At 43.9% G+C, this 25,158-nt stretch overlaps 1 protein-coding gene across 1 annotated transcript in view; it reads right to left on the reverse strand.

Moving 5' to 3' along the window:
* Positions 1-25,158, reverse strand: part of ALDH1A3 (aldehyde dehydrogenase 1 family member A3) — a 33,287-nt gene continuing 8,129 nt past the window's right edge. The window contains exons 3-13 of the mRNA XM_054642100.2: positions 24,226-24,366; positions 22,404-22,533; positions 21,155-21,216; positions 18,203-18,331; positions 15,755-15,868; positions 13,262-13,364; positions 12,099-12,283; positions 7,003-7,167; positions 5,299-5,456; positions 3,957-4,031; positions 1-2,604 (exon numbers count right to left, since the gene is read on the reverse strand). Of these exons, the coding sequence (XP_054498075.1) occupies positions 2,532-2,604; positions 3,957-4,031; positions 5,299-5,456; positions 7,003-7,167; positions 12,099-12,283; positions 13,262-13,364; positions 15,755-15,868; positions 18,203-18,331; positions 21,155-21,216; positions 22,404-22,533; positions 24,226-24,366 (1,335 nt within the window). The 3' untranslated portion in view covers positions 1-2,531. The remainder of the gene's footprint in view (positions 2,605-3,956; positions 4,032-5,298; positions 5,457-7,002; positions 7,168-12,098; positions 12,284-13,261; positions 13,365-15,754; positions 15,869-18,202; positions 18,332-21,154; positions 21,217-22,403; positions 22,534-24,225; positions 24,367-25,158) is intronic.

Genomic DNA, 25,158 nt, shown 5'->3' on the forward strand with positions numbered 1-25,158 from the left:
TTTCACAAAGTTAAACATTTATTAGGAACAAGAACTATTACAAAAAAGATATCCATAGTCTAAATATATACATGAGGTTTAAACATAACATTTTCATGTACCTTTAGCTATAAAAATACATTAGATTAACTGTATCCTAATTTATAAATATAGTTCTTTTCTTTAAAAAAAACAACTAGTATTCATATGAAAGCCTTACTGTGCAATGGAGGAATATATATACCCTCTAAGGGGTTATTTTAAAGTTAGTGTCTAGTGTTATATAACTTACAAAATTCAGTGTGTAGAGTCAAACCCTGATTTATACAATAAGAGATACATTGACTTTTGAAAAACTTGATAAGGGGAAAAAAAGTGAAATATATATCATACATATAAAGCCAGAAGAGTAGGATTTTAAGAATTTCAGGTTATTTCAGTTTCCACCACTGTTTATCAAAAATACAGAGATACATCAAGATAAACAGCCTTTTACTGTTTGCCTCACCTCTCTGCAGCCCAAGGAAACCTCAGGTGGGCAAGAGTAAAACGTTTGTCTGAGAAGAGGTTTGCACTCTTAAGTGTCTTACAAAAATAGAAACTTATTTACAATGCTCCCATTTGGCCTTTCATGGGGAAGGGAGGACATTTTCATCACTGGATGGGGAGATTTACCTGCCTCACACCCCGTGGGAGCACAGGCTCCTGGTTACACTGTGGGAGGTATGTCACATCAGAAGTGAAGGGATGTTGAAGTGCAATTTCAACATTCACCAACTAATAAGGAAGTTTAGGCTCATGCAAACTTTTTTCCTTACTTATCACCACCCACCTTCCTTCCTCCTCCAAAAAAAGCTCCACTCATGCAACAGAATTTGCTGCTGTCTGAGCCTATCTGTGAGCAAAGGAAGGTACTGGGTAAATCCTGGCTTGCAGCAGAGAAGAGAGGTCAGACCTGCATTTCTGCTTCAAGCTCTGACATCTGGAGCAGCAATCCTTATCAGTGCTCCCTGGGGACCTGCTGATAAGCCATAAGGAACCTCGCTGGGTTTGTTCTCAGAGGACAATCCCAGAGGGATCAGCTGAACTTCCTAACAAGCTGTCACCATTAACTCCTGCAGACATGGGACTGGCTGTGCCTTTGCCGGGGTTCTCCAGCAGAGTCAGGAGGAGGGAAAGCAGTGAGCCCAGGAACTGAAGATAGCCTGTGGTTTGCATTCATCTCATGATAATTAATCTCATAATAATGTCTGGGCATAAAAAGAAGTTACTGCAGGAGGTGCTAAGGCATGAGCTGGGTGTGACAGCCACTCCATGGACAGCTGTGAGCAAGGGACAATCCAAGGCAGTTTTCTCAGTGAAGGATCAGCTACTCTGTGCTGGCCATGGGATGACAGCACTCACAGGGACAATGGCTGGGAAGCTGCTGACAGGCTCAAGTCCAGCCACAGCTTATTCCATGGTAACTGGCTTGTACACCCTTCTCTTCAGCACTCAAGTTGTGCTTGGGAGCACCTGCCTTTTCACACTGCACTTCCAGGAATGTATTTTAAGCTACATTCATACAGGCACAAAGAAATGTTCAAAAAGCCTGAAAGTTGCAGAGAAAGAGAGTGCAGGAGAGTTTCCTGCAGCTCTTCTGCTCCCTCCCCCAGATCAGGACTGGTATGGGGTGTTTTCTGTGGGGTATCTACCATGCTACATGCTCAGCATCCAACTGGGTGTCACCACGGTAAATGCAGTGCAAAATCCTCTTGAGAAAAGTGCTGTAGTGAAGGTTTGAGATACAACTGTGACTCACTGGGAGCCAGAAGGGTCAGCAAGTCAGGAACTTGCATTTGCAGCATGTGTAGTGTGTGCACACCCAAACATCAGGTTCCAAGGACACTTGAAAGTCTGGCTCTGTTGGGTGACATAGTGGCCCCAAAGGAGTCCCCCAGGAAACTCCCACCAATCTCATTCAGGGCTAGAATATCACCAGGATGGAGAATGCACCATATCTTTAGAGAAACCATGATAGCTCTTTCAAAGAGAATTTCCTCACAGATCCTTCCATGAAAGCTTGCACTCCCATTCCAAACTCCAGCTGCAATCTTCACACAAACTCCACCAACTCCAGTCAAGCTGTTCTAACCCTTCCTTACCACTCAAGTCCATCTCTGCCAAGGGAAACCCAAGTGCCTCTGAAGGTATTTGCCAGTGCCTGTGATGGCACCAGCAGTCTCTCTAGCATGCCAGTGATGTCCATGTCCTTCAGGGGTACAGTTGGGAAGCAGATGTCCTGCCAAAACTGTGACTGACCAGTTTTGAGTCACAGGGAGCAGGAAGATGCACAGCCAGGGACTTGTGGAGTACAAGTGTGTACTGCCAGTAGGGTCAGTGAATCAGTTTTTGAAGAGCCAGTTGGCAAAATGGAGCCCAGCAGATTCAGTGTTTCCAGAGGAATAAAGACAGGTGTTTCCATGTTCCTTCCCACCCCTCCCCTCCCCCTTGCTCTGAACATGTTCCCCATGTGTCACATTCAGAGTGTCAGCATTTCAGGCCTCCTGTTTTCATGGACTCTTCTGGGAGAGTTTGATGGTGACTGTTTTCACTTCGGTGTATTCTGCCAGAGCATACTCCCCACTGCAGAAGAAAAGAGGGGGGGAAAGGACAAACAGTTGTTGAATGTTAATGTGTATTTCCCTGAGAGAAGAGAGTTGTACACATGTGCATTTCTGACCTCAGGTCATTAAAACCAGATCTGAACAATTCACATCAGCTATCCATTTGTCCCACCACCTCTAATAACCACCAAGTACATGTACATACAATTACACCCTGTTGTGAGAGAAACACAGAGTGCTTTGGTCACTGTAACCCACAAGATGACACTTGTGACTCTGCCTGTGCAAACTGAGTGCTGCTGTGAGAAGTCATCCAAGAGACAGCCACATACACACAGCTATTGGTGCTTAGACAGCAATAAAGTTATTTTTTCATTCAAAAAAAGCTATCTACACGATACCCTGTCATCAGGAGGGCACAGTTGCTCCAGAAATGCATATTGATGAGAGAGCCCACCACTGCATTATGTCTTGGTTGGTGATAACTGGCTCTGTTCCCATGCCCTTCCCATGGGAAACCTCTGACATCCTTTAATTATCCAGGCAATCAGGCAAAGCAAACCATAAGGTCTCAATATATGTCTATGTCCCATCTGAGGATTAATTTATTTGCTGTGCTTAGCAAATGAGGCACCTGAATGTCTCAGAGCAGCAGATGTACCAGAACAGTTACTGGAAATGGTTTCTGGGATTAAATCTGGCTTGTGAAAGAAAAGGTGTGTTAGATTCCTCTGAGGAGTCTGCTGAATGGTCTAACAAAACCTGTCTCCTATATGAGAAGAAAATTAAGATTTAAGACAATGTCTCAGCTCTGTGTCTAACTCATGGAGTGACTTTGGTTTAAAAATTTCAGCTTTAGTAACTATTAAGAGCTGAAGTGTCTGGTGGCTCCACTGTAACAGGCCAGGCTGGGGAATAGGGACAGAGAGTTCTTGTGTAATTTAGCAGCAACCTTGGAAGGTGGGATGGAAAATGATTTGAGAGATCATTCCTTCCCACCTGAACAAGGAGCAATGATACAGCAGCCAAGAGAGGCACAGACACCACTATGGAAAGATGGAGCAGGTTTGGGGTGGATACCAGTATCCCCAGCCATGGTGCCACACTTCTTCCTTCATCTAAAAATCTAACTAGTATGGAAAAATGCTTCCAATGGACTTGACTGAACTGGAGCTATTAAAAGCTCATAAAGCAGATGAAGGTGCTCCTAAAGGAATGCTTTACATCCACGCTCTACTGGCTTAGCACCTCCCTGTGGGGCATGCTGCAAGCCTGATTAAACTTTAAAAGCAAATTCAACAGTGTTTTCACAGTCACAAATGTTATTGCATTCACCACCCACACAGAAACAAAATACTGAGCAAAACTTACAGTTCTCTGCCATTGCCTGACATTTTAAAGCCACCAAAAGGAGCCTGAGCATAGAGAGCATTGTAACAGTTGATCCTACAATAAAAACATCAATTTTAAAAAGACAATTCAATACCAAGGAAAAGCAAGATGATGACAACAGCAACAATACAATAAAATCAGAAATCTCTCTGTTTTCTCTGTCATACACTTGAGAAATCAGATTATTGCAATAAAATCTTCTTTTGCTGCAGAAACAGAAAACATCTGAGTAGTTCTCAGTCTGACCTACATCTTGCTTCATATCCTCTAATGGCAAAGACATTTGTGCTTGAGCTAGAATTTATGCCATGTTCAGAGTCATGATTAAAATAAATAGTTCAGGCTATTCCCTAATTTATTAAGTACATTCTGAAATGAACATGTTTACTCAGAAAGTTCTCTAAACACTCACAATGAGGCCCCAGCATCCCCTTCCAGGTACAGAAAACATTTGGACTGTGTCAGACAATTGTGTCATAGTAAAATAAAATAAATTTCTATGGATCCTTGGTAGAAAAAGCTGGTGCAGACACTTCCCCAGCATCTCAGTATGATCAAATGACTGAAGGTCATGCAGCACAGGCATAGCTTGAGCTGGAAGTGTGCACCTCCCTGTGTGTTCAGCACATGTATCCTTCAAAGCCCAACATCCCATTTTTATGTAAATATTTGAGGCTGATTCTTCTGGTACCAACTCTTAATATTAATCCTCTGCATCAGAATCAGACACCAGATCAGCTTCCTGTCTTGAGTGGGAAAAAAATCAGGATTCCATCTTTAAAACCATTCTAATATAAAATAAGAAATTTTGTACACAAAAATAGCTGCTTTTCTTTGTGACAGTGGTGTGTTGCCACCTACTGTCCATACTGGTTTATGCAGCAAAATCCCATCTGGTGCTGGCAAAAGATCATGACAATTGCTTTTTGCTACACAGAGGGTTTTGGAAGGCACAACGTCTGGTGGAGCTTACTACAACCCTGACAAAGAAATACCTCAACTGAAGGAAAAACCAGTCCATTTCTCAACATGCTGTCAGGCCTCACCACCTCATTTTGAGGAATGGACATTGCTTCTGAGCAGAACATCAAGAATTAGGCAGGCTACTAACCCATCTTAGCTGCAGCATTTAGAGAATCACAGATATTCTGAGTTGGGAGGGACCCACAAGGATCACAAAGTTCAACTCTCAAATGAACGGCACATATGGGGATGGAGCCCACGACCTTTATTATCTTACCAACACCATTGCAAGTCCTAAATCCCTCTCCCCTCCCAGGAAACAAAGCCCCAGCCCACCCTCTGTTCCCAGGCTGCTCACCAGACTGTTCCTGACTGCAGGGCTGAAGCCAGGGTTAAAGCTCTGTCCAGGTTCTTGGTGAACACCGCGGCCGTGAGTCCGTACTCGGTGCTGTTGGCTCTTCTTATCACCTCTTCTATACTCTTGAACTTCATAATTGGCTGAACTGGCCCAAAAATCTGCAGATATCAATTAAACTTTAGTACAGGAAAGCATCTGCTAATTATGGTAGTTTTGAAGTAACCAGAATCAGATGCTCTGTTTGGATAATATATTTAAAATCTTATATTTTAGCCTTCTAGGGGTCACTGATGGAGTGTCCTAAAAGCTACTAATTAAACTTCAAAGGAAGCATTGTGATGTGCTGTAGTAGTTAATAAATGTTAAGATCCAACAAGTAATGGATCATCTGTAACAATCAAAATAAGCAGAGTTAGATCTGGACAAGTTACAAATGATTCATCCTTACTCCATTTACAACTCTCCTTTTGAACTCTGAAGCTGAGTGTGCTCAAGTAACAATTAATTTATTTCAAGGACTGCAAGTTTTCTTCCTTGGTTTTAACCCTGATTTTGTCACTGTATGCATTTTATTTGCATGCAGTGCATTAACCACATCTGTGCTTGACCACAAACTTGGCTTCCCAGGTTGCCAGTAGAGGCAACAGCCATACAGAAGGCTTCCCAAATTTTGGGATGGAGTCTCTCATCGGGCACATTATCAAAGGTGGAGCCCTTTCTTGGTCTGCAGGCTCTCACAGCACAATAAAGCCCATTGAATGTGAGAAACAGACTCATTTGGGCCACTTTTAAGCTCAAACAAGGGTTTATAAATGTCTTTGTTTTGGGATATTCAGGCTCTTATGTGGAGCCTTAATCCTAGGCAAAGGATGAACATGCATTTGTAACAAAACTGCCAATGAATGGAACTGGATAAGCTTTGTGAATCATGCCTTGGGATTTGGAGTCAGTTCATTAAGAAAAGGTTTGTCATGGGATTTTCAGCTCTTTTTCTCTCTATTTTTAGCATGTAACTCATGCCCCGACTGACTGATATCTTTCCCAGGTTCCTTAGAGATTCTGTGGCAGATCTGAGACATTCAAACATCTTGCCAGGAGTGAACAGCAAGCAGCCCCATAAAAAGCACTAGGCTAAACTTTAAACTACAAATGCCAGTTAGACTTTGGCAACTACTTATTTTCCATTAGGGAACATGATGAAAAGTAGATTAACTTCTATTTCAAAGGAATATCACAGCATCTAATCACATGCAGCTTGTTCAACATTTCTACATATGAATAATGAAAGCCAGAGTATTAGATCTGCACTTTGCTGGCTTTGACCATGTTTTCATATAGGAAAGAAATAGTCAGTCTCAGGAGATTTTGCCATGAGAATGGAATCTGGGATTGTTTCAGATGCTAAGGCTGTTTTAGAGAACTTCAGTGGCTGTTCCTTTGCTCCTTACCAGCATCAGGTCCCAGAGTTCTTTTCCCACTTTTCTGCAATAAAGCAACCCCTTCTCTACAAAGTAGGGGAGCAAGAACACACATTACACTGTCCACAGTCACTGGCAATTATAGGGTAAATAATTGCTCCAGCCTGCCAGTGTCAGTTATTCACTGAGTTATTTATATTTAAAATTAAGGATTCAGACAGAAGCCCCTCCATTACCACTATTTCTGATCCTGAAGCAGCATTTTTCTAGGTGATTTGTACTGTACCTCCTCTTTGGCAATTCTCATGTTGTCAGTGACCTCTGAAAACACTGTAGGTTTTATAAACAGGCCTCTGTCTTCAATGGCAAGACCTCCACACTCCAGCTTAGCCCCTTCTTTCTTCCCACTTTCTATCAGCTCCAGGATTTTATCAAACTGTTTTTGGTCAATCTGTCAGACACAAAAGGAAAGAAACAAACAGCAGCACCTTTATTATCATGGTTCCAGAGAGAAGTCATGGAATGGGGCCCAGGGGCACATTTGCAGGGCACTGTCAAACTGGGCCAGTTTATAGCTCAGTTTAGGATGTGGCAGTCAGGGAGTGAGCAGGGAGAAAGAAAGGACATGGGCATAGCTCTGAGCCACAGGAAACACAAGGTGAAGTGACATGTGACAGTTTCATCTGATCTATTAGTTTGCTGCCACATGGAGGAGTCTTCCCCCTTTCCCACAGCTCACCTCACTTGAGCTCTGGGATTTCTCACCTTCTCCAAGCACTGCTTTATCTCAGCAGCAGTATGAGAACTGCCTGAGATGGATGAAAGAGCTCGGCAAGGGATCTGACCAGCAGCAGAATCAGTACAGGAGAGGGAAGACCAGGATCCAGGAACGATTGACTCAATTTTGCTGCAGTGTGCAGCTTCACCTACAGCTCTCTGTCCCCAGCTGGAAGAACCCAGTGAGCTCTGCCTCCATCTCCTTCCACAGTGCACACTCCATGAACAGCCTCAAGATCAGCCCTGTTGGTGGGGTGACTTCACAACAACTGCTGCACCAAAGCCTTGCTTTTAAAACCAGAATCACTTTTCACAGTTCTTAGAAACTGATATAATCCTGCATTTTTTTCTCTCTCACATTTGACTACCTTTTCTAACTCCTCCTAACTATGGAGTAATCTCAAATAGTGAGTGCTGCTGTCAGCCTTTAACCATGGATTTCTGTAGGGGTGGGGAAAGGCCAGTCCAGTGACAGGACCCTGAAGCTGCACAGCTGCACCAGGACTTGGAGAACACATCATGCACTCCACAAGCACACTGTGTCCTGTGCTGGGAGCAGGTGCAGAAGCCCACAGCACTTCCACTCACTGCTGACCCTTCTTCTGTCCTCCATGTGCAGCAGTGGGCTGCAGAGCTGCAGGTTTCAAACAAACAGACCTGGCTCTTGACATGATGTGGAATTAAGTGACGAAACTCCTCATGACAGCATGCTGGAGATAGTAAAGCGCTTAGAGATGTTTGTAAAAAGAAAAACTCAAAAAAAAGCTGGACAAATTTATTGAGGTGATTAAAGAAGACTCCACCCACTGGTACAAGGTGTCCTGGAAGGCTGGGGGATTATTCTGATTGCCAGGTATCTCCAGATGCTTGTTCTGGCTCAATCCCTCTCCCCAGGCATCTGGTTTTATTTCAGCAGGGCCAGTTGCCAGTTGGGACTGTTTACACGGAGTGTTCCACACTTGACTCCTCCAGATTACAGACTATATCCTGTCCCTAGTTAATCCTGACCACACACAATCCAAGTTTTCATGCTTTTAGACAAATATCAAAGCTGCAGGAGGGTGTCCTTGGGATACTTGTGGTACACAGTGGAAACAGAGCCCAGCACATCTCCAGGCAAACAGATGTGTGAGTAGCACGTGCACTGTGCGTGTTCTAAGTGCTTGTGTTCTCTCATGTGTTAAGGTGCTACCCAAGGACACACTTAATTCATGCTACTGCCTGAGGAAATGTGTGCCCTGCTGTAGGATACAGTGTCACACTGAGTTTGGCAGGTGCCATACACATTGTCTATTTGTCTGGTTGCTTAGTTGCCAAGCGTAAATAATTCAAAAATATCTGCAAGTGCTTTCCATCCTGGCATGTCTGTGATCCAGACCAATCCAGTCCATCCACTTCACATCACAGAAAACAAAACAAGGATATTTATACAGCTGTAACTTGTTGCAAGGCAAACTACAGTTAGATGAAAAGACACTGGGGAAAGAAAACATTTGTAAAAATGACATGCAAGGGTGGAACTGTTTGTCATTGTAACTAGAGCTTGCAAGGCTTGTTTAAATTCTGTCCCCTACTCCACTATTATTTATGGTTCAAGCATTGAATTCTATTAAAAACACATGATCTGGTAAAGCAAATTCTACTATTTGTTCATCTAATTCAATAGAGAAGGGAGCTTCTAAGGATCACTGCAATACTGAAAATCCGGGAACCCCCAAATCCTCATCTCTTGCTTCATTTCAGTCAAGACCACAAGGAGAATTTTTTCCATGTGCAAACCTAGTGTTTGTAATCCTACAAAATAGCCCATAACTGGGTCCAACAGGCTGTTGGACACAACCCTTTCTACTTAAATGCTTTATTTTCACACTTTAATCCTGAAGTGCATGTCTACAGTATAAGGAAAATATTGACTGTCTTATAAATCAAATTATATGTTTTGGGCTGAATAATTACTGGTTAAAAAGTGCCATAATTAGTGCTTGTTTTATTTCTGTAGACTAGGTCTTGCAGTCCACAAATCCCAGTATTTGGGTTCTAAAATAACAAAACTAGTCTAGTCTTGTTTTAATGTAATCCCTGTTCTAGTGCCCCAGGATGTCAGTCTCATCTAATGCAGCTTGCTGCTCACAGTTGTACAATGCACTGGTTAACCAGTTTGCCATCTGTGCAGATTTACTTTATTGCTTCCTGTGATACAGCTCCCAGGAATCCAAAGTTTAGAAATGCCTGCATTTGAGATTGGCACTCTGCTCAAACAGTCCTGAGCACCCCTCGGGTTTCTTGTGGTGTCCTTTGAATTCCAGCCAGTCAGCACTGCCAGACACATGTGAGTTTTGGAGAAGTCTCACCAGAAGCATGCCTCATTTCTGTCTAAATTTAACGCTGTTTAAAGTTGACCTAATTTTAATCAGAGCAGCACAGTTTATATCAGCATAACCCAATACTGCAGCTGACACAGTCTTTCCCCCACTGCCATGCCATGAGCATCTATGCCAGTGAGCAGTAATCCACATCAGGGGACTGACCTGAGTAAAACCATTCTTCCTCACTTCCAAAAAGGCTGGATTAGACCTGAATCAGCCAGATCCCCAATCCAGTGCAGTGCAATGTAGGAACAAACAACTGCACATGGGACCACTTTTCCTGGACTAGCTACATCAAGCTCAAGTTCTTGTGGAACAGGATTGCCATCACCTGCAGCTGATGCAGGACCAAAGAGATCATGAGCTACAACCACTGCCAGCCTGAAGGTTGGCTTCAACCCCTTCCCCTTGCTGGCTTCTAAGCCAGTGACCAACCCACAATGGGATCTATGCAGCATTGTTGTGATACTGTTGTGTATGTTCACCCTGCCTTAAACCAAAGGAAAATGAAAGCAACAGGCTGGACCTGAAGCATCTGATGGGGAGAGATGAAGAAGACAAATTATTTTTCCTAGTGATTCTTCCCTTATCCATCAGTTCAAGATAAAAAAAAACCTCACAGCCAAGCAGGTTACTTCAGGAACAGGGGGAAAAATTATCTGGAAGCTTCATATTTGAAGAATAACTTGTGGACAAGTGTGAATCTTTGCTGCTTTCAGAGGTATTTTTAAGTCCTTGTGACACTGCATCATTTCTCTCCTCTGCTTAAGTTTCTGTATGTGCCCACAACATAGGCTCCAGAGAGTGAGCAGCCATAGCTGCAGAGGAAGCGGTTGTCCCTTTGAACTGGCAACCACAAAAAAGCTTTGGGATTTACAGTTTCCTTCCACTCCCTCAACACCTTCCCATCCTGGCCTTGACAGTTGCATACACAGAAGTTCAGGTGTGTGTGTGTGCTCTCTCTCTCCTACAAGTATAACAGGTAAGCCAGAGCAGGAAAAAAGGACAGATAGTTGAAATAGTTAAAATCTGACCAGACACTGCTATTCCAACTCTGTTACCCTTAATTACAGGTCTGTGTGCAAAGGGTCTCCCCTGTGCCACAGCAGTGACCCCAGAGCTGTGCCACAGAGCACCCCGGAAGACAGCCTGGCAGGAGCTGGAACACTGATGAAGTTAAACTAGCAACCCAGTTCAACATGCTCCAACCACTGCAGGGTGTTCCACCCTTTAAAACTCACAACTGAATGGATTTAGGAGCTGTTCTCATGAAATCAGTGTTTGAGGGTCAGCTCATCTCTGCTGGATCAAGTCTGAGCACAGGATTCTCTTCCTAAGAGTCCCGAGCAGTTTGAAATCTCTAGAGAAGCTACAGGGCTGGATGCAGCCTCAGCATGAGCAGGGGATGTACCTCATCTTATTGCCCCTGCATGAGGGTAAGAAATGAGGTTTTACCATGCATGAATCATGTGGAGATTCAGATCCAGAGAAGAAGAGGCAGATGTCCTCAGAGCCACCCCTTCTCTGAGGGATCCTACACAGACAGCATCAAGGAAGAAAAACCCACAGTGCAGTGCTGAGAAAAACAGGACTTAGCTATAGGTTTCTGGGGAACTTGCTTTATTTTTGGTACCAAACAGTGGGCCTGTTAGGAGATCTGACCTAAGGATCATCTTCCCCCAGAGTTCTCCAGCACAACTCAGATTGCCTCAAAAGGAAAAACTAAGAGGAAGGCTCTGGAAGTATTGAGGAGGCTGGTTCTGACAGCAGTTTGGCATGTTTCTTCCTCCTAATTCAGCTGAAACTTCTCCAAAGGATCAGAAAGGCAGCAGAGGAGGAGAGGGAAAGTGAGGACTCAGGAGTCTCTGGGCTCTAACTACTTGTCATCACCCACACAGCCAAGGAGCTGAATAGCCATTTAGCTGCACTCTTCTGCACAGAGCTATGGCTCACTGCAACATGCTTTGTGTTACTGCACCAGGGAGACAGCCCCTTCCATAAAGCTGGATAAGAACTGAATTAAATACATTTGTGTTTTGAAAAAAATTACAACATAACATTTCAACAGTTGTGATTAATTGATATTTAAAATAGAGAGGAAAAATAAAGCCACGATACATTACTCACCCCTCGGCACTTCTGCTGGGACCGCATCCGTAAGGATAATATTTACACAAGGAAAATTATACAAAACCACAACCAAAAACCAAACAACAACTACTCTCAGACACACACTTACCTGGGGCCCTTGCTCAGTTCTGGCATCAAAGGGGTCTCCAACCAGTCTCTTCTTGGCAAACTCCACGCTGCGCTTGACGAACTCGGGGTAGATCTGCTCCTCCACGAAGACGCGAGAGGCGGCCGTGCAGCACTGCCCCTGGTTGAAGAACACGCCTTGGTGGGCACATTCCACTGCCAAGTCCACTGTGAGAAGACCCAGGAGGGAAAAGTGTTACCACATGCACAGTTCCAGCATTCCAGTGTTTCCAGACTTGTTGTTTTCCCTTCTCTTTGGAAAACCTCGTTAAAAAATGCTGACAATGGTCCACACCCATGGAAGGCACTCACAGGGCCTCACTGCCCCCAAACCAGATCTTTTATTGCATCCACCTCCCTTCCTGCCTTTTGTCTTGAGGTCTAGTTGGCCATAGTTCCTGATACTTTCTTCCACAAGGACTCACTGAAGGCAGTGACCAGTTTTTCTTGCTCTGGCAATCCTTGATACCATGCATTGGTTCTTAAAGACAAGTTTCAGTCACGATTGCTCGGAAAGCAGCATGCCAGCTTCAGCCAGCTCCTTGCAATCCTCACAATTAGCAGCTGGCACAAATACCTCTGATTTTCAATGTGTGCTGTGCAGGACTGGAGAGGATTTTCCTGAAGCCAAATAGGATTTTCCAACCATTTTGGTGGTCACAGATTAAACATATCTCCTAGTACTACTGAGTCATGTAACAAAATTGCAATGAAACACACAAGATGAGCCCTGCAGACCACCAGGATAGAGGTGAAGGCTGGATTACATCAGGTCCTACAAAATTCCCCTGTCACAGGAATGCCTGCAGAGGGGCTGCTTTGCAGAAAACTGCTCTCCCCTGTGCTTGGCTCAGGCTCTGCAGCACTGCCAACCAAAGAGAAAGCCCACAAATAGCAAACACAGAAATGCAAGATTTAACTGCAACTGCAGCCATCCCCAGGGAAGGCACCACGGGCCATGGAAATGATCCCCATGCTGGGGAAGAGCTCCAGGAATGCACATCTACATCCTGCCTTTGGACAGAGGTTTCCTCCAGCCTTTGGGGTGGAACCAGCAGCCCTGTGAGCTGCCAGAGGACAGCAGAGACACAAAGCCCACCACCCTGGATCCTCTGACAGCAAACACAGCCAACAGCCCATACTCACAGTCTGCATCTGCACACACAATGCAGGGGTTCTTCCCTCCCAGCTCTAACGTCACCCTTTTGAGGTTGCTCTTGGAAGCAGCTTCTTTGATCAGTTTTCCAACCTGTATCAGTGAGACACAAAGAGGACATGAGTTGTTTCCCCCAGAAATCTCAAGTGTGACTCCAACAAAGGTGGAAGAGCCTGGATGGCAGCTGCAGCAGGTAGAGGTGAGGGAGAAACTCTGAAATGCGTTGAGTTTCCTACTGCTGTAATGTGTTGGGTCAAAACCAGCCCCAGAATTAAGGATTGGTTTAGGCAGGTCTGAAAGGGCAGGCTGTGTGGGAGAACTACATCTGTACTCTGCTTTCAGAATTTTGTAAACTAATTCTGTTAGTAACAGTATGAATTAAAACTATTTGGTTCCTTTAGTTGTTAGGGCAGGATAATTTCTTAAGAGTGATGTAATATTTGAATTTGCTCATATTGTAACTGTTTTCTTGTATTTTACCTTTGCACATGGAAACCTTTATTTCTGACTAAAACTGCTCTTGCCCTGGAGTAGAACTGTGAGGAAGGAAAGCATGGGGCAGCTGTCTGGTAATAACAGGTCTGCATTTCTCATGGTTTGCCCTTGTTACTCGAGCATGGCTCCTGACCTCAGGGGAGATCTTCTCTAGTCACTCAGAGCTTAGGCCTAGGGACAGCAGAAATAAGTGATGCTTCCCAGCATTGCAAGAGGCATTACTGCAGGCTGGCTGGCCAAAGAGGAGTGAGTTAATAACCTAAGAGAAGAGATCTATATGGGAAAATTCTCGTGGAGTTTAAGATCAGCATTTCCAAGCTGGCACCGAGCCCAAGTTGGGGCTTAATAACTAAATCAAAATATATTTTAAATTAGCTTCACTTCCTGGCTCAGAAACAGTAGCATTGTGCTGCAAATGCTGCAGAGATGCAGCTGAACTCACAGATGGGTGGAGGGGGAAGAAAACACTTCTAAATTACACATGCATTAGCAAAGGATCTGTCTCCCTTGGTGTTTCCTGCACACCCATGGATTAGGAGACAAGCACAGTGTCTACAGGAGTTTTTTGCCTACAGGCTCCAGCAGCTGAGATTTTCCTTCTGCCACTAATCCACTGGATAGTCCTTTTTCATTAAAAACCCAAACAGATCCATGTGGGCTGGATGAGTCTATAAGCTCTATTGTTTCCACACAGCTAATGTCTCATCTGGGCTAAAAATTTCTAAACTAGGATTTGGAGAGAAGCATGTAACTGAATAAACTCCAAGATCAGACCAACTATCAAGAGAGGACAACCTCACTGTGAACTTATACTTTATTGTGCTCTGTTTGTTCCCATGATCCCTGTACAGAAACATAGGCTTAGCACACCTTCTCCTCTGGGATAAGCCCAGGATGTACACAAAGCCACTAGATGGTAGTGTTGGTAAATGCTGCAGCTTTTGAGTGTTTGGAGTTACCTTTACCGACCAAGAACACCTTTCAAGGTAATTTGTCATCATTGCACATTCACATCACACTCTGCAATTACAAGGGCAGACTTAAGAATGGATGAATTGAGCAAATGCTCAACAAGAATAGTGTTCCTCAAAGAACTAAGAGACTGAATTTGCCTCAGCTGCCTTCACTGTGTGAGCATTTCCATTCTTTGGACACTGCCTCCATTCTGGAGGTGCAGATTTACTGCAAGAAACATCTAAAGCAGTCAGTGGAAAAATGTTCACTTTTCTAAGCAAGCTTTTGTTTGAGAATTTTCAGCAGTGATTACTGCAGTCAGATTTGTTTGCATGTCTCAGCTCTGCTTAATTCCATGGTCTTGGCCAAGTCATATGCACTTTTCCCATGTAGGTATGGAAGAGGATGGCTGGAGGTGATTGATAGTGCAGAGGTTTTGTGGCCACCTCTCTCTCAACAAGCCAGACACATCTATTTACAGGAAAAAAAGCTAAATAGAAGGTGCTTTACTGTGCAGGCCTCAGAATGAAGCTCAAATGTTAATCCCCTCCACGTCAGCAGAGAAGGCCTTAGGCACAAAGCCATGTTTTTATTTAAGTCCTAGCTCCTCAGAGGTAAATAAAGCCAAGGAAGAATTGTTCAGGGCTCTGACTGACATGTTTTCCAGTTGCAGGGCAGGACTGGCAGGCAAACATGCCCAGAAGCTCCACTGGGTCAATGACAAGATGTTAAGTCACTGCCAGCCTGCCCTGCAGACTGCCTTCCCTTACGTCAGAGCCCCTTTTCCTACAGTCCTTAGAGAAATGTGGTGGTTTGGCAAAACCCAGCTCTCAGAGATGTGGGATTATTGCAAGCACAAGGATCTGAATTAGACACAAACACTTCTGAGAAATCCTGTCACATGGAATGTGCCAGAGGAAGTGCTGGTTATACAGAAGTCACTGACATCTCCTAGGTCCAGTCTTGTATGGATGACAGTTTGCAAGAGAAAGCAAAGAGGAACAGCAGGTGTCTTTGAGAAGTCCAGCACCTACCTTGGTCGATCCAGTAAAAGCAATTTTATCAATGCTGTCATGGGTAGAAATCGCAGCTCCAGCTGTGGGGCCATAGCCTGGCACAATGTTCACCACACCTGGAGGGAAACCCACCTGAAACAGAGATTAAAAACAGCTCTGTAGCGAATTTGAGAGCACAGCTCATTTCCCAGGAAGCCTGGATTAGTTGTACTATACTCCTCTGAGCTCTTACCAGATACATCCCTGTTTTCCAGGCTTTCCAGTAACATGGCTGCATGCTACCAGCTGGAGTAGACGTGGGTGAAACTAACAGCCATGCTTAGGAAATGCCAAGTTTCAGGAAGAATTCTTGGAGAAGTCCCAGTTTCAAGTCAAAAGAGAGTGACTCTTTTGGCCAAACTTGGCCCCCAGCTACTGCAGTGCAGCTGCAGCCAAGGGGTAAATGAATGAAAGTTTGTTTTGAACAAAGGTTGACATTTGTGGTTCTTCAGGGACCAGAGGGATTAAGAAGTCAGTAAAACCTCACTAGATGATGGGGCTAATAAAACAGGAGTACAAAAGCAGATGGTAACAAGACTTATGCAAGTTTCCACCACATTTACAACCTAGATTAGCCAACTAGTAGTTTTGCCAAAACAGACAAATGGCAAAACTTCAGGTGAAATTCTAGTGCAAGGAGAACTGAGGGACTGATTGGTTTGGTTTTAGTTCCTGAAACAAGAGTTTCAACAATTATTGCTCATCTAGGTTGGCCTTCCCTTACTACTGATAGCACAATGTTGTTTTCCTTGCAATTTCTAATGATGAAATTCCAGAATATAACACATTTGCTTCATTTCCTATGACTTTTTAATACAAAACCTCAATAAATGCCATTTCTTTGTAATAGAGAAAAAAGGAAGCAATTGCTCATGTACCGTCTTGCAAAAAAATTATCCTCATAAGACTTTTTCCCCCTTTTTTTCTTTTCATAAATTGGAAGGGTGGTCACATTTCTTCTATGGATGTGACAATGACAAAAATGCATTTAATGGAGTTTGCATCTTGGCTAATGAGTTTTCAAGCAAATACTGCATGTCAAACTGTGCAAGTAATGATGTTTGGAGTCAGCAGCAAAGCCACAAGGAAGTAAAAAATTGGTTCAGAACACCCTGAGCCAAAAAGTTTTTTCTGTTTTTCAGCAAAAATGAAAGCCAAAATTTTGGTTGGCCAAAAATTATTTCATTGGACGTAACATATAGCTTTGTGTGTGTGGTAACATCTTCTACATCCTTTTAAAGATGAAAACCAAAAAATTTTAATTCATTTTTCTGAAAAACTTAAAAGAATTTAGCTAATTTTGGGCAGAGAAAAGAGCATCTCCAAAAAAAATTATTGTGCTCTAATTACACTTCTGCCTTGAAGGACTACTGTGAGAAATAGCAACCTTAGAATTTCAGCTGAACAAAATAATTTTACCAGAACTGAATGGTATTTTTTGGGGGGGGAATGCTATGCCTGTGTTTGGGGAGCTGCATGTCAGAGTCAAAAAAAGCAGTGGTGTGGCAGGGCTCAGTAGAAGTCATGACAACTGCACCCTGTACTCATTCACTCATCTTGTGTAATCTCATTAAGCCAAGTAACTGTAGGAGATACTTAACTGGTATTATTTTTCCACTTCCTTTCCTGATGGAAGAGCCCTAAGTGACAATTATCAACATATTTTTTTCTATTTTCTCCCAGGCTAAGCCAAGAAAGGACAAAATCATCGTTTGACTGAGCCTAGCAAAGAAACTGAGAGGCCAAAGCCCATCTACAACTCCTTTGGTTTTCCTCAGCCACTCACATCCATAGCTATAGGAAGCTGATGTACTGAGCAGTGCTGGAAGGTTCTGTGCATCTCCCACCTCCTCTGCACAATTAACAGACCTGTTGCCACACAAGATCCTACCTGACAAGCCCTAAACCAGCATTTTAAAATCCCAACCTATCATCTTGCCTTTATTTCAGTTGACTTTACAGGCCAGACACAACTACATTGCTCTAGAAACCACAGAAATGACGAGGAATTGTTTCCCAGGGCACTCTGTCTTGGTTAAATTATCCCACTTAAAAACAACAAACACAACACTGCTGTCTAATCACACTCTTTTTTGTCCCACTAGTAAAACTGAGCTGTTGCCTCATTTGGGAGAGGGGAAGACAAGATAGGGGAAGAAAAGCACCTTTTTTTCTCTCTGCAGCTTCCTGAGAAAGGAGAAAAATGCAGAGGTTTTGTGGTGTTTGCCACCTCCCAGCCAGTCACAAAGGCCTTTGGAAAAAAAGACCGAAGACAGAGGTTGTTCTCACTTTCCTTTGTGAGCCTATTAAAGCTGGAAGTCTGTTTGTTATGTTCAGACTCTTTAAAACCTAAAAACCAATTCAAAATACAGCCTTGCTTATGACCTTAAGAGAGCAGAACCTGGAGGGGCTGCTGAGATTCCTCACCTCCTTGATCAGAGAGCCAATGTAGAGCGCCGTGAGTGGGGTTTGTTCAGCTGGCTTGACGACCAGGGTGTTTCCACAGCACAGAGCTGGTGCCATCTTCCAGACCAGCATCAGCAGGGGGAAGTTCCACTGCAAGAACACAAGGCACTGCTCAGATCAGCCTGCCACAGTCACCTACTCACTTCCATGCAGCCTTTTCCCAGCTCAGGGAGGAAAGGAGCTGGGAGGAAAGCCACAAAGAGGAGCGTCTGTTTATAATGCTGTGTTTGCTTGGGCTAAGGAGTACAACTTCCTTGATTTCCCCCTGAGAGCCCTGATATTGCTGGCAGTCCTCACACTAATCCTGTAAGCTGGACAACCTTCTGCATGATGTGACCTCATTCTTTGAAGGAGTTTGATCACATTTTGTGTAGGATTTTGGCTCATCAGAGATACTGTGTTGGAAGCAGTTTCCTGATGCATCACTTCTGTACAGCATCTGTATATGGGGAATTACAGAATGCAACTACTCATTGAAAAAAACCTATTTTTTCTCTGTTAAGCACTGGCTGAGTAGTTAGGAGTTATATAATATCATTCAGTTCCAGTTTTATAAATAGGAAGCTGCAGTGAGTTGTTCAGTCATGGAAATTTAGGGGAGGTCTCATACTTCCTTCATATTGTAAATTGTTCCTTTCCAATTAGTTTTCTAATTTGGAATTAGGAACCAGTCCACATCAGTTTTCTCTGTGCTAATCTCTTTCATGGTCATGTATATTTGGGGATCTTGGAGTCTAAGCAAGAAGTGGAAAATCTAGCTCACACTGAATCTCAGAAAGGTCATTTGGCAGCAGAAAGGATTTTTTCATTAAAAATAATTAATACTGCTTCAGGGATGATGGAAGCAGGCCAAGAGCAAGGGGACTTCTTGTCAAAACCTAAGCCAAGGGCCTTCAGCTATCAACAAAGAAGCCAAGTATGTCAGGAATCCACAAATTCACACTTACAAATAAATTAGCAGTGTAGCTTTTGAGCCATGAGTTCTATTCTAACCCTGAGACAAAGCAGAATTTGGTCTCAAGTGTTATTCTTCAACTTGCTTCACCCTTTCCCCAGACCTCTTCCATTTCAGTGATCTTCTCCAATGGCCACATCCCATAATGTTCCCATTTGTCTTTTTTCTCCTAAGTTTTCTTGGAGGCCTGGCACTTGAGCCATTTATACCTACACTACTTTTCTACAGTTTCAGAGCATGAAATCGCTCCATTAGGAGCTTTCTGCTGCAGTGGCTGGTGAAAGTAACAGTGAAGGACTCCAGGGCTGCCTCATGATATCACCTTGGGATAAAAAACAGCCATATGCTGCACTTCCTAAGAACTTCTCTAGCTAAATAAAAATAAAATATTTAAATATAGTCAAGCCATAGGAGAAAGGGAGGACTGGTAATTGCTCTAGGGAAACATAGCCAGGACAGTGACAGAATCTTTTTCAATCAAGTAGGAAATACAAACCCACAGGCTGTTGGTGTTATCGAGATTGAACAAGGAAAAAAATTGGAGAAGATTTGTTCTGAGTAAACTGAAGACAGATGTGGTTTTGTTGACCCCAATCATTCTTTATACAAACTCAGTGTTGATCTTAAGTCAAATTTGTTTCTGTACTTTCTGTTGTATTTATTGCTGGTCTAGGGTCAACCTGAGATCTTACAAGTCCCACTCTGTCTCCTACAGTGGCCTTCCAAAGCATCCTGCATGTAGGCTTTTAAAGGGACATCTTCCAATGCACTGCTGAGTGCCAAAGGTGGCTGAGAGTGACAGGGAAAATACCTTTTAACTGGTGATCAGTGTGAGGAACCTGAGATTTTGATCTGAAGTCATAAATTCTGCTCACCAGCAGCCACATTGCTTGCTCAGCCAGAAAAGCTCTGAAGCCACCAAGAGAAATGTTTGATAACCTCTTACTTTGCCTCACCCTGACACTGCCAAAGGGACTGTTGTCCTCTTGTCACCTGGGGTACAAATTCAGTCCTGCTGAAGGAAAAAGCAGAATGACCCCAGACATCTTTGGGATCCAGACCTGGTATTCCCAGGGTCCAGCAGATATGCATTTCTTTCAGTCTTATCTCAAAAGTCAAAACCCTCCAGGAGCTCTTATTGATCCAAGTACCATATAATCATGGAACATCCTGAGTTGGAAGGGATCCACTGGGATCATCAAATTCCAACTCCTGGACCTACACAGGACAGCAGCAAGGCTCCCACCACAGGTCTGAAGAGCATTGTCCAAAGACTTCTTGAGCTCTGGCAGACTTGGTGCTATGTCCAAATAGAATCTTGACACAGCACCATTTGCCTCACAAATTGTAGGATACCACATTCAAAGCATTTTACAACCAGACAGGAACAAAATCTGTCTCCCATGAGCTGTAAAGTCTTCCTGGCTGTCTGTTGAAACAGAGCAAGCAACACATGCTAACACTGGAGGCATTCCAAGAGCTAGCCACACTGTCCCCTCAGCAGAGAATAAGACCTCAAGGAAAAGAAAACTATTCATGAGATTTAATCCCAGAAAGCTCAGAGAGCAGCCAGACATAATTAATTGATAATGGATATGATTTAAAACCCAAAACTATGCATCAGCACAAGGCAGCAGAAAGCCAGCACTCCTCATGACAAGATGGTTGTCCCAGCAGTGTGAGAGTCAGAGCTCTGACTGCTCTCTGGTGACTGGTGTCAGCCTCAGAGAGCCACAGAGCATCTGATTAGGAGACCCACCCTTCCAGTGCAGAGCACTTCTGTTGCCAGGAGCAATTGGCATGGGGGTAAAACACAAAACTACATCAGGCCACTGAGATGGGAGTTCCCTGCAGAACAGCTGTGCTTAGCCAGGCAGCACAAGGCTGCAGGGTAGGATGGAGAGCACATGGAATTTCCAGCTCTCTGTGAGATGCAGGGCACCAGCCCTGTCACTTACTGGGGTTATGGCTCCACAGACACCCATGGGCTCGTGCCGGGTGAAACAGACAAAATTTTCATCTGCAAGACAAGAGAGTAAAAGGGCACAAAACAGTCAAAATCCTCACTTTTACAGAAGGTGTGTTGGGGACAGAACTAAGCCCCTGTTAGACAGAGAACACTGTTCATCCTGACTCATGCCTTTGTCCAGATGAAGATCTGAGTACAGGTCTTGTGCCAGCCTGAAAGCCAAACAGCACTCACAGTCACACAGGAACCTTTTAAAACCAGGGTTCAGTTCCTTCTGCAAACTCCCTGTGTTGAGGCTGAGGGGAGGGTAACTCATTATCACACTGATATGAGCAAACAAATTTCCTTCAGATTGTCCTACTGAAAAACACAAAGCACTTGTGTCCTTGAGGGAGGGAGTTTTAAAACCCACTTTATACAGGAATCCTGTTCAGTGTGACAGGAATTACACTCCTGGTAAGAAATCATAACAAGATGAAACTCTGGAACTAAAGTAGTACTATTCACCTTAAAATACTGCTGCTGCTCTTTCACAGAGAAAGCAGGAAGAACATTTGCCTTTCAAACTCATTCTTGCTGAACACCTAGTTTCTTTGGGAAGATGTGACAGACAGCAAGAACATTTCTAATGATGCTTTTTCAAAGTGATTTCAAATCAGGACAAACAAGGAGTGTCCAGACAAGCAAAGCTTTACACCACTGAATGAGGGTGACAAATCTCAGTTTATATGACTGACATGGCTCCTTTTGCTGTCTGCACAGACTGAACTAGCTCAGCCCTCCAGAGCCCTTCCTCTGGTGACTAATTTCTGTCTGTAGTGTCTGTCCTTCACACAGCCTCAGAGATCACCCACATGCAGGGACAAAAGAAGCCAAATTTTAAAATACTCCATATTGTCCATCATGCCACAAGGACATCCATTCTCTTAACTTGCTCTCACCAAAACAATATTTGAACTTCTACACCTGGACCAAAGTGCTCTCTCTGTGTGACTGCTCTGACCAAAAGTTTCTCTGTTAAAAAAGCAACAGAAGAGCCCACACATTATTTTCCAGAGATCTATCCAGGCATTAACCAAGTTCTCCCATTAGTTTCAATATTGAAACACATCTGCTTAAAATGCATCCTGAGATAGAAAGGAAGTGCAGGCTCTTTTTGCAGGTTTTCAGAAGCCAGCCTTTCCATGGATCTCCCTCCCCCTCAAGCCTGATCCCATCCCAGCTCTGAAGGTACTCACCCACTGGAATAGTTCTGCCCTGAATTTTATCAGCCCATCCAGCATAGTAGCGCAGGGTTTTGATGCAGCCTTCCAGGTCAATGAAATAAGCCTGCAGAAAAGGTTTTCCTGTGTCCATTGTTTCCAGAGTCTGAAAAAAACCAATTTGCATACACTGTCAGACAAGGCAATGTTTTGGGGTTTTTTTCCTTAAGAAAGAGCTTTTAAAAACCCTCTTCTTAGCTTTATTGTGCCTTGTTCTGAAGACATGGAATGTTCTTCCCTCCTCTAATATTTAGATAATGAGCTTGTTAATACAAATAATGCAGAAGGGAAAGCAGACACAGTAACTCTGATGTGTACAGGAGCTGCTTTGTTCAGGAGCACCTTCCAGAAGCCTCCAGAAGGTGAGTGTGGGTGGGATACAGGCTGGGGTCTGGGGCACTGGTCAGAAACAATGTGAGTATCATGATTTCACCCTAACTGACCTTCCAGCACAGATGTTCTGGAGTCCAGATGGTGTCACTGAAATCAGGCAGAGCTACTTTCCTTCTATTAGAAAAAGAAAGAATCTAATTTTTCTACTTCATAAGCCTATACCAGAAGGCTTTTCAGAGGTTGGGTTAAGTAACCTCTGGGCTCATATCTGTGCTGAGCCCAGGGCAAGGCAGAATTTGCCTCACTGAAGCTGCACTGGTGCTGATCAGCTCTAAACAAAATCCAGGGTGAGCCTGTGTCCCTCACACTGTTCTGATCATTAGCTCAGGGAATGCTTTGTTCTCCACTCAGGTCATTAAATGGGATATTGGTGCAAATGGCCAGCACATCCATAAAGGAAGTACTATCCCTTGGTAGATTGAAACATCTTTGTTTACACATGAAGTCATACCCTGTCATGCTCCACAGACATCAGGGTCCAAACAGCACTCAAACAGACATTCCCCTTGGAATGGCAAGAATTGTTATCCACTGAATGTCTGCTAAAACAACTGATTTTTATAAGTCATTGCTTAGTACACAGCCAAGGCAGCCAGGGCTGGATTTCTGCAGTGCAAACAGCAATGCCAAACAAATTCTTCCAGACCAGAAGGACCACAGCAAGCTTGAAGTGTGTTCTGGTTAAGGGAAAAGGAGGGTGCCCCAAAGTCACATCAAAAAGTGAGCAGAAAATAAACAGGGTTTATTCACACACACACACATATATATATGTATTTCTTCCCTCTTACTTGCTGCCCAGAACTGTCTTCAGAACAAAATGTTTTGGTTTTGCCCTGCTGAAACTGAAAGCTGTCCTGCAGTTGAGTGACACTGTGTTGGGGAAAGAGACCCAGCTCAAAACAGTCACACAGGTACAGGCTCCTGAGCACATCCCTCAGGTGTCAATTCCCTCTGACCCCAGCAGGGCACTGGCTCAGTTATCTGCACATCTGACAGCATGCAATGTCATAAATGCATTTCCCTGAAGATAAAAGTGCAGCACTGAACTGGAGAGCGCTGAGATCCAAGAACTTAGGTGTGGATGGACAGCAGCCCCAAGCTGAGATCTCTGGCTGCCATTTGGAAAGATGTACAAGGCCTGTAGAGTCCAAAGGCTTCTACCAACTGAACACATTTTAAGTACTAATATATTTAATCACTTCAATAACTAGCTAAAGTCCTGCAAAAGTCAACTATGTAGAAGAACTGACAGCCTTCTAAAGCCCCTAAAGTCCTGCAGAAAAAGGAACAAAGTCATGACTCCTGTCTTCTGCCCTTCATGAAGGGAGAGAACAGAAAAATATTAGGTAGGTAGGGATACACCAGAGCCAACTGCTGCTGGCTTATCACTGCTCCCAGTACTCACTGCCAGGATGACTCTGTCCCTCTCCAGGAGATCAGCCAGCTTGTGCAGGAGTCGTCCTCTGCTTGGGGCATCCATCTGTCTCCATGGAGAGCCCCTCTGGAACGCTGCCTTCGCTGCCTCCACTGCATTATCCACGTCAGGCTACACAACACACACACAGGAAAACCTCAGGTTACAAGGAAGGAGCTGGACAATGGCACAGAAACCCCTCCTAGTTGGTGCTGTGGTGGCCAAAACCAAGTTGTCTAACAAAACCACTTTCATTTCACTCCTGGATTTGAATTCAAGCCTGGAATATGTTTTATGTTTGGCCTGAGCTCATAAACAACCTTGAGGCCTGAATACCAATTGGGTCTTTCAAGGATAATTTAATGTAACTGACTTGTTTATAAAATAATCCAGAATCATGTTCCTGCCAATACAGGATGTGACACTGGGGGAGGATGAAGAATCATGACAGGCCACTGGCCTACATGAATTAGCCTCCTCTAAACAAGTGTGGGCAGGAAAATCCCCCATGAGATCAAGATTTTACCCAGGGAAGTAATTACAGCTCAGATCCCACCATCCAGTTCCCCTGGAGCCCATGCCAAGGCAGTTAACACACCAAAAATCACCCTTAGATCCTAGAACACATTCCCAGAACACTTCTACCAGATGGGAAAGGTTTTGCTATTCAGTGCTATGACAAAGACATTTCCCCTAAACACACTGAGTGCCATTGTCCCTTCATCTCCCAACAACTTTACCATCCTCTGGACCAAATCCAACTCTGCTTAACCAAGTTACTAACCAGATGGGGAGCAAATTCCTCTCTTCCCACACCATCACCCCTGGAGCTTCGTTCATTTGCTCTGGCCACTGTATGCTCTGGACTCCTCCCATCACCTCACACACATTGATTAAAAAAGTGAAGCCAAGGGCTTCCAATGC

The sequence above is a fragment of the Agelaius phoeniceus genome, chromosome 13 (genome assembly GCF_051311805.1).
Source record: "Agelaius phoeniceus isolate bAgePho1 chromosome 13, bAgePho1.hap1, whole genome shotgun sequence".
NCBI lineage: Eukaryota > Metazoa > Chordata > Aves > Passeriformes > Icteridae > Agelaius > Agelaius phoeniceus.